Raw genomic sequence first — 10,005 nt, forward strand, 5'->3', positions numbered from 1 at the left:
TCTAGGTCACCTTTCTAATTGGCCATTTTGCTGCTGACTCTTCGAGCAGGAATGAAAATCCTCCTCCTTCATTGCTTTTTCCGTAACAATTTTTTACTTTGACCGGTCAGGGTTGTTAGCCCTAGCTGAAGCCCCAAACCTGGTGGGCCGATGGACTGCTCTTAGTCTGGCCTCTACCCTTTGACCTGTTTGGCATAGGTCACAAGGCCTCGACTCCAGCCGATGTAACTCTCCGGGCCATTTGAGGCACGCAAGTCTCCAAAGCCAACGACAAGGTTGTGTCCTTTTGGAGGATGGTGTATCAAGGATCAACTTCATTCACCATGTGTATTTTAGGAATTGGCTGTGGTGTGTTGAAGCACACAGCAACATCTAATGATCATAAAGAATTATATAAAAATAATTTGAGATTAAGGTATTGATAATGAATAAAATGTCATAAATACACAAATACCGGCATGTATTAAGAATGTAAACAGCATTATACAATAAGGTTTAAAGTGCTTACAGTGCAGAGACTGAGGTAATACACAGACAGGGTGGGGACGGTTGAACAGATTAACTGGCAGGGCCAAGAAACTTTTTAGATGGGACAGTTATTGCTTTAATAGCCCGGTAACATCTGTAATGAACACAGACAAAATGCTGGAGGAACTCAGCAGGCCAGCCAGTAGCTGTGGAAAAAAGTACAGTCGATGTTTCAGGCTGTGACCCAAGTCCTACGGAAGCATCTTTTCCATGGATGCTGTCTGGTCTGCTGAGTCCCAACAGCACTTTGTATGTGTGTTGCTCTGGATTTCCAGCATCTGCAGATTTTCTCGTGTTTGACACTTGTAATGAAATAACCTGCATGTCTGGCATGCAGAACAGAGCTTTTCACCGTCAGAGACGAGAGATTTTGCAGATGCTGGAAACCTTGAGCAGCTCACACAAAATGCTGGAGGAACTCTGCAGGCCAGGCAGCACCTATGGAGAGGAATAAATGGTCGATGATCTGGGCTGAGGCCCTTCATCAGGACTGGAAAGGGAGGGGCAGAAGCCAGAATAAGGTGGGGGAGGAGCAGGTAACCGGTGAGGGGAAAGGTGGGTGAGGTAGGAGGGAGGGGGTTGGGAGGGGAGAGGGAAGGAATCTAATAGGAAAGGAGAGAGAACCATGGGAGAAAGGGAAGGAGGTGATGAGCAGTTTATGAGGGTGAGGAGGGGTGGGAGAAACACCAGAATGGGGGGGGGGGGAGGTTGTGGGGAAAACAGAAGAGAATGATTATGGAAAATTAGAGAACTTGGTGTTCATGCCGTCAGGTTGGAGGCTACCCAGATGGAACGTGAGGGATTAATTTTATTATTTAGCGATGCAGTGTCAAACAGGCCCTTCCCACCCAGCAACCTGCTGATTTAACCCTAGCCTAATCAGAGGACAATTTACAGTGACCGATTAACCTACTAACCGGTTCGTCTTTGGACTGTGGGAGGAAACCCACGCGTACACGGGAAGAAGGTGCCAACTTTCTTCCAGACAATGCAGGAATTGAACTCTGAACTCTGAAGCCTCGAGCTGTAATAATGCCAGGCTTTGCTCCTCCAGCCTGAGGGTGGCCTCATGGTGGCAGCAGAGGGGGCCAAGGACAGACGTGACGTGTCAGAATGGGGAATTTAATCGAAGCGGGGTTTTTTCCACTTCGGGACGTTCGAGGACAAGAGCCAATTCACCGATAAGTGTTCTGTCTTGTCAGGTGTGATCCAATCCTTCGCTGGCTTCACTGACTACTTCACGGCGATGGCCCAGGAAGGCTGGTACCCGCTGCTGTGCATCGGACTGCGTTCCCGCTGGGAAGACCAGAGCTTGAATTCCCTGGAGGACAGCTACGGACAGGAGTGGGTAGGTCTTCCGAATCCAAGAACAAGCCGCGTACAACTGCGGTCACCTGACGCATTTATCCACTTACCTAGGGATTCAGCACAGTGACGGGCTCTTCCAGCCCAACTAGCAATTCACCTGCTGACCTGCACATCCGTGGGATGTGGGAAGCGGAGCACCTGAAGGAAGCTCGCGTAGTAATGTCGAGAACATGACAACTCCGTTCAGACAGCGCCGGAATTGAGTCCAGGTCACTGGCATCTCGTGTGTTACGCTCACCGTCATGCCGCTGAGCCCCCCCCCCCCCCCACACCACGCGTTGATTGACGAGGGTGCTGCTGGGACTCGAAGCACTGAGTTATAGAGAGAGGTTGAGCAGGCTGGGACTTTAATCCTTGGAGTGCAGGAGACTGAGGGCGGCCTTACAGATGTGAGGGGCAGAGATAGGGCGAATACACACAGACCCCCGTCAACCTTCACTAATATTTTCCGATACACCACTGACGGTATCCTATCCGGATGCATCACAGTTTGGTAGGACAACCGCTCTGTTCATGACCACAAGAAACTGCGGAGAGTTGTGGACACAGCTCGGCACATCACAGAAACCAGCCCCCCTCCTCTGTCTGCACTTCTCACTGGCTCAGTAAAGCAGGCAGTATAATCAAAGACCCCACCTCCAATCAGGCAGACGATACAAAAGCCTGGAAGCTCGTAACATCGGGCTCAAGGACTGTTTCTATCCTGCTGTTATAAGACTATTGAACGGACCCCTAGATGGACTCTCGACCTCACAATATAAATGACCTTGCACCATATTGTCTACCTGCACTGCACTCTCTCTCTAGCTGTTACATTTTATTCTGCACTCTGTTATTATTTTACCTTGTTCTACCTCAGTGCACTGTGTAACGATTGATCTGTATGAACAGTGTATAAGACAAGCCTTGCACTGCACCACGTGGCAATAACAAACCAATTCCAGTAGTTTCCCAAGAACGAGGGCACAGGTTTAAGGTGAAAGGGGGAGATTTAATAGAATCAGAATACAGTTCATTATCACTGACATATGTCATAAATTTTGTGGTAGCAGGACTGTGCAAGACATAAAAATGGCTATAAGTTACAAAAATAAATAAATCGTGCGGCTGAGGAATCTGAGGGCAACGTTTTCACCTGGAGGGTGGTCCGTATGTGGAACGAGCTGCCGGAGGAAGTGGTTGAGGCCGGTACATCAACAACATTTCGAAGACACTTGGACGGGTACAATGACGGGAGGGATACAGGCCGATGGATCGGAAAGTGCAATACACGCGCACACAAAATGCTGGATGAACTCAGCAAGACAGGCAGCATCAATGGAGGGAAACGGACAGTCAGCTTAGAGGAATATGGGAGAAACGCAGGCTGATGGGACTGGCTTGGATGAGAATGGTGGTCAGTGTGAACCAGTTGGCCCAAAGGCCCATTTGTCCATGTTCTGTGGAACTGGTTTATTATGGTCACATGTACAACGACAGAGAAAGTGCAGTGCAAGGTGCCAAATCATAGTGAGGTCAAGAGTCCATCTTATACTAGCGAACTATTCTATAGTCTGATAACAGCAGGGTAGGAGCTGTCCTTGAGGCTGGTGGGATGAGTTTTCAAGCTTTTGTATTTTCTTTCTGATGGAAGAGAAGGAGAACAGAGAATGTCCAGGGTGGGTGGGGTCTTCAGTTGTGCTGGCTGCAGAGTCCACGAAGGGGAGGTTAGTTTCTGTGACGTGCTGGGGTGTCCGCAACTCTCTGCAGTTTTTTTATTTACAGTCACAGGCCGAGCAGTTGATGGGATGGGATGCTTTGATAAAAATCAACGAGGGTCGATAGGGACGTGCAGGATTTCTTTAGCATCCTGAAGTGTTGGTGAGCTTTCGTGGCTGAGTCACTACGGTTGGTTATTGGTGATGTTCGGTCCTGGGAGCCCCAGTGGCAGGAGTGGGCCTGGAGCTCCCCCCTGTGGTGGGAGTGGACTGGTGCTGCTCTCTCTCTCTCTCTCCCCCCTGGCTCAGCCCACCTGATTTGTGTGTCCCCCTCCAGACCTACTGGCAGCGGAGATACCAGCAGTACACCTGCTACACCGTCTTCTTCATCAGCATCGAGATGTGCCAGATAGCTGACTGCCTCATCAGGAAGACACGTCGCCTCTCCATGTTCCAGCAGGGGGTCTTCAGGTGAGGTTGTCCACTTTGTCAGATGCCCACGTCCATGGGCACCATGTAAAACTTAATTGCAGTAACATTACAGGCACATAGCATCAGACACAACAAAAAGATAACTTGTACGAGAAAGAACATGACTAGTATTGAAGGGAGCTGTGTAGGGGGTGGTGAGGGGTGTGGGAGGGTGGAGTGGCTCTCAGAAATGGGGAGTGGGGTGTTGCACTGTGTGAACTGACTGGGTTGTCTTGTACTTTGTGTCTCTGCAGAAACAAGGTGCTGCTGTCTGCCATCGTTTTCCAAGTGCTGCTGGGTAACTTCCTGTGTTACTGTCCCGGGATGCCCAACATCTTCAACTTCATGCCCATACGGTGCGTACACCTCACGTAGGGCTGGGTTCGAGTACAGCCGATAACCGCTACGCCTCTCCCTGCCCGAGATCCCTTCTGGTCCCTACACCCTCCCCTGTCTCTGAGAGACGACGGTAGTGTAGTGGCTAGCACAACACCAACAGTGCAGTGACCCGGGTTCAGTTCCCGCTGCTGTAAGGAGCTTGTACTTTCTCCCCGTGACCGCGTGGGTTTCCTCTGGGTGCTCCGGGTTCCTCCAACAGCCCAGAGGTGTACAGTTGGTAGGCTAATTGGTCTTTGTAAATTGCCCTGTGATTAGGGTGGGGTTAAACCCGGGGCTGTTGCGTGGCTCAGCTCGAAGGGCGAATTCTGCACAGTACTTCAATAAATAAAAAGACCTTAAGACATAGGAGCAGAACTGGGCCATTCAGCTTCTTCACTCTGCTCTGCCATTCCATCATAGTTATACATTTTTTCCAGTCCTCTGGAACCATTCCAGAATCTATTGATTATTGAAAGATCACTACTAATGCCTCCACAATCTCTTCAGCTACCACTTTCTGGGGTGTACACCATCAAGCACCTTCTCCTTAGTAATAGCAACTACTTCTGCTCCCCGACACTCTCAAATTTCTGCTATGCTGCTGGTGTCTTTCACAGTGAAGAATAATGCAAAATAATTGTTGTCCGTTTCTTTATGCCCACTTGCTACCTCTCCAGTGTCATTTTCCAATGGTTCATTATCCACTCTTGCCTCTCTTTTATGCTTTATATATTTAGAAGAAAAAACAACTTTTGGTGTCCTCTTTTATATTATTGGCTAACTTGCCTTCGTATTTCATCTTCTCTCCTGGCATTTTAGTTGCCTTCTGTTGGTAATTTTAAAGCTCCCCACTAATTTTTGCTACATTATATGCCCCCTCTTCTGCTTTTATACTGTTCACTTCCCTTGTCAGCAATGGTTACATCATTCTCCCTTTAGAATACTACTTCTTTGGGATGAATCTATCCTGTGCCTTACAAACTGCTTCCAGAAACTCAAGGCATTGCTGTTCTACCGTCATCCCTACCAGTGACTCCTTCCAATCAACAGCTCCCCTCTCATGCCCCTGTAACTTCCTTTATGCCACTGCGATACTAATAAATCAGATTTTAGCTTCTCTCTGGGAGAGTTCTATCATTGTTTCCTAAGGGTTCCTTTACCTTAAGCTCCCGAATCAAGTCTGGTTCATTACACGGCACCCAATCCAGAATTGCTGATCCCCTAATGGGCTTGACTACCATCTGCCTTAAAAAGTCATCTCGTAGGCATTCTACAAATTCCTTCTCCTGGGATCCAGCACCAACCTGATTTCCTAATCTACCTGCATATTAAAATACTCCTATCATAACATTGCCCTTTTGACACGCCTTTTTTTAAATCTCCCATTGAAATTGGTCACCCACATCCCGGCTACTGTTTGGTGGTCTGTATATAACTCCCATCAGGGTCTTTTTAAGCTTTCAGTTTCTTAACTCTACCCACAAGGATTCTACATTTTCCAGTGCTATGTCACCTCTTTCTAAGGATCTGACTTAATTTTTTTTTTAACCAAGAGAGCCACCCCATCCCCTCTGCCTGTCCTTTTAATACAATGTGTGTCCTCGGAGGTTAGGCTACCAGCTGCAATCTTCTGTCAGCCATCACTGTGATGCCCACATCATACCTGAATCTCTAGATGCGCTACAAAACAATTTACCCTGTTCTGTATACTGTGTGCATTTAAATATAACACTTTCAGTTCTGTGTTTGTCGCTCTTTTCAATTTTGCCTTCACATTTCTGGAAGTTAAATTCTTATCTCTTGTTAAACTTCTTCTCCTTTAATTTATTCTGGACACTTTCATAATCTCTCTAGCACTTTCCTTCATTTTACTTGATCCTCACTTTTTTCCCCCCAAAACTTTTGAACCAACTCTCCCGGACACTGGAGTAGTCTGACCCTGACACTATCTGGGGGAACCTCCCCTGCACCCTCTCCAGTGCAGTCACCTCCTTCCTACAGTGCGGTGACCAGACCTGTACACAGTACCCCAGCTGTGAGCGCAGGAGCTGGCAAACACTGCAATCGAGAGCAACGTACGGTCTGCTGGAGGGACTGTGGGCCAAGTAACATCGGTGGGGGATTGGATGGTTGATGTTTCAGGCCGAGACCCTGTATTGATGCTTTGTATGGTTGCACCCTCCCCTCTCTCCAAACAATGAAGGCAAGTATTCTGAATATCTTCACCTCCTCGTCCCCCTGTACCTTTACAGATCCCTTTTTACACACGCACCACGGTACGGCAACTGCTCTGCCCATGACTGCAAGAAACTGCGGAGAGTTGTGGACGCAACTCAGCACATCATAGAGACCAGCCTCCCCACCGATGCTGCTTGACCCAGAGTCCCTCCAGCAGATCGTACGTTGCTCTCGATTGCAGTGTTTGCCAGCTCCTGTGCTCCCCTCCACGGACTCTGTCTACACTTCTCGCTGCCTCAGTAAAGCAGCCAGCGTAATCAAAGACCCCACCCACCCCCAGACATTCTTCACCCCTCCAATTGAGCAGCAGATACAAAAGCCAGATAGCACATACCTCCAGGCTCGAGGGCAACTCCTACCCCGTGGCTATGCTCTGGCACTCTTCTGCATTCTGTTACACAGCTGACCGTGCCAGCCCCGGGAGTTCAGGTCCGGAGTGTGGATAACAGCGTGGTCCCTCTGAAGATTCAGGTCCGCTCCGCTAATTGGCGGCCTTGTTTTGGACGTTTAAAGAGCACCTGAACTCTGGTTCGATACTCAACCTTGGCTCATTCTGTGATTGCATTAAGGATTTCTGTCTCATTTGGATTCTCATCTGTCTCATCAGGTTCTGGTCTAGCATCTGAGACCTGTTCTTGTCTCAGTCTCAAAATCACGTCTGAATTCTAGTCTCGGATACCCGAGTACCTGGGTCCTTACCACCCTCGCCTGGGCCTCGTCTCGGTTACCGTCTCGCCTTGTTCTCAGTGCTCTGTAACGATCTCATCTGCATGAGCAAAGATGAAAGATGAGCTTACAGGTGGAAACAGTGAAATGTTTCATTTGCGTCAGCACCCAACGAGAATGTGCTGGGGGCAGCCTGCAAGCGTGGCAGTGCTTCTGGTGCCAGCATAACATGCCCACAGATCACTAACCCTAACCCGCACATCTTTAGAAAGTGGCGCAGTCACGGGGTGAAGCTACAAGCAGCTTACAGACAGCAGGGGCAGTTGGACCTATGTTACTGGTGCTGCAAAGCTCTATACTAACCACTGTGTGGTGCTCTGCTAACAGCCCCAGAATACAGGACAAGCTTTCCACTGAATCTCAGTATGCGTGACAATAATAATCCAGTCTCGATCCTCGGACTCGTACACCAGGCTTCCTAGGTCCTTCCACACTGCCAACAGCCCCACCAATTACTGCGGGACACCCCTATCCCACTTCTTAACTTCCTGAATAATGCTTATTGTGGTATTGACCTGCGATGTTGGTGAGTATGAGGGGTGGGGGAATAGTTGGCACAGTAACGTAATGGCTGTGGTTCTTCTGCAGAGGGCAGTGGTGGTTCGTACCGATGCCTTTTGGCATGTTGATATTCGTATACGACGAGATTCGGAAGCTGGGAGTTCGGCGACATCCTGGGAGTGAGTATTGAAGGAACTGTTCCATCTCACATACATTTACTCATGTCCTCTGCACCATCCCGTCACACTCTCCCGGGGTCAGACACACCATCCCGTCACACTCTCCCGGGGTCAGACACACCGTCCCGTCACACTCTCCTGGGGTCAGACACACCGTCCCGTCACACTCTCCCGGGGTCAGACACACCTTCCCGTCACACTCTCCCGGGGTCAGACACACCGTCCCGTCACACTCTCCTGGGGTCAGACACACCGTCCCGTCACACTCTCCCGGGGTCAGACACACCTTCCCGTCACACTCTCCCGGGGTCAGACACACTGTCCCGTCACACTCTCCCAGGGTCAGACACAGAGTGAAGCTCCCTCCACACCGTCCCATCACACTCTCCCGGGGTCAGACACACCGTCCCGTCACACTCTCCCGGGGTCAGACACACCGTCCCGTCACACTCTCCCAGGGTCAGACATACTGTCCTGTCACACTCTCCCGGGGTCAGACACACCGTCCCATCACACTCTCCCAGGGTCAGACATACTGTCCCGTCACACTCTCCCGGGGTCAGACATACTGTTCCGTCACACACTCCTGGGGTCGAACACACCGTCCCATCACACTCTCCCGGGGTCAGACACACCATCCCATCACACTCTCCCGGGGTCAGACATACTGTCCTGTCACACACTCCCGGGGTCAGACATACTGTCCTGTCACACACTCCCAGGGTCAGACATACCATCCCATCACACTCTCCCGGGGTCAGACACACCATCCCATCACACTCTCCCGGGGTCAGACATACTGTTCCGTCACACACTCCTGGGGTCAGACATACTGTCCTGTCACCCACTCCCGGGGTCAGACACAGAGTGAAGCTCCCTCCACACCATTCCATCACACACTCCTGGGGTCAGACACAGAGTGAAGCTCCCTCCACACCGTCCCATCACACACTCCCGGGGTCAGACACAGAGTGAAGCTCCCTCCACACCATCCCATCACACACTCCCGGGGTCAGACACAGAGTGAAACTCCCTCCACACCGTCCCATCACACACTCCCGGGGTCAGACACAGAGTGAAGCTCCCTCCACACCATCCCATCACACATTCCCGGGGTCAGACACAGAGTGAAACTCCCTCCACACCGTCCCATCACAGACCCCGATCCAGGTCACCCTGGTAACTACCCCTGCTGTTGCTTCCGGTTTCCTTTTGAACTGAGATTCTCTCTCTTTCTCTCTATAGGTTGGTGGGACAAGGAACTTTATTACTAAAATGCCTACAACTCACCCACAAGCCTCGAAGCCAACCCCTGAATTTATTTGCCAGATTTTCCTTCTACTCTGGTTTAAACTAGTGAATGCAGCCAACTTATTTATGAAGTGAGTGTTAATCATTCTTGTCTCCATGTGCAGCGTCGGGAGATTTGGTGCGTGTGATTGAGAAGACAGCTTAATGCAGTGTTTTGGAAGCTAATCATTGTAGAATAAATCTCATTTTAACAAAAAATTCAGGACAGATCTTTGTCATTGTGTCATGTAACATAACACACTTCAGCTGGGAGATGGGTCCAGAACTTCCAGAGCTGGTGACAGGTCTCATGCACAGCTGATGGAGTGAGACCAATGGGGTGCAGGAACATGGGGACCAGAAATGTGCACAGTGCTCCGGGCCTGGGACTGACTTAGGGTCCGGAACTGTGCACGATGCTCCTGGTGTGGGTCTGACCCAGGGATACGGAGACTGGGACTGTGCACGGTGCTCCCGGTGTGGGTCTGACCCAGGGACGCGGAGACTGGAACTGTGCACGGTGCTCCCGGTGTGGGTCTGACCCAGGGACGCGGAGACTGGAACTGTGCACGGTGCTCCCGGTGTGGGTCTGACCCAGGGACGCGGAGACTGGAACTGTGCACGGTGCT

The 10,005-nt window shown here is 50.3% G+C and overlaps 1 protein-coding gene across 1 annotated transcript in view; it reads left to right on the plus strand.

Annotated features, from left to right (window-relative positions):
• Positions 1-9,595, plus strand: part of LOC140732884 (potassium-transporting ATPase alpha chain 1-like) — a 52,131-nt gene extending 42,536 nt beyond the window's left edge. The window contains 5 exon segments of the mRNA XM_073055545.1: positions 1,731-1,876; positions 3,931-4,064; positions 4,319-4,420; positions 7,995-8,086; positions 9,332-9,595. Of these exon segments, the coding sequence (XP_072911646.1) occupies positions 1,731-1,876; positions 3,931-4,064; positions 4,319-4,420; positions 7,995-8,086; positions 9,332-9,360 (503 nt within the window). The 3' untranslated portion in view covers positions 9,361-9,595.
• The last annotated feature ends 410 nt before the right edge of the window (positions 9,596-10,005 follow it).

Source organism: Hemitrygon akajei, chromosome 1 (genome assembly GCF_048418815.1).
Source record: "Hemitrygon akajei chromosome 1, sHemAka1.3, whole genome shotgun sequence".
NCBI classification, from domain to species: domain Eukaryota; kingdom Metazoa; phylum Chordata; class Chondrichthyes; order Myliobatiformes; family Dasyatidae; genus Hemitrygon; species Hemitrygon akajei.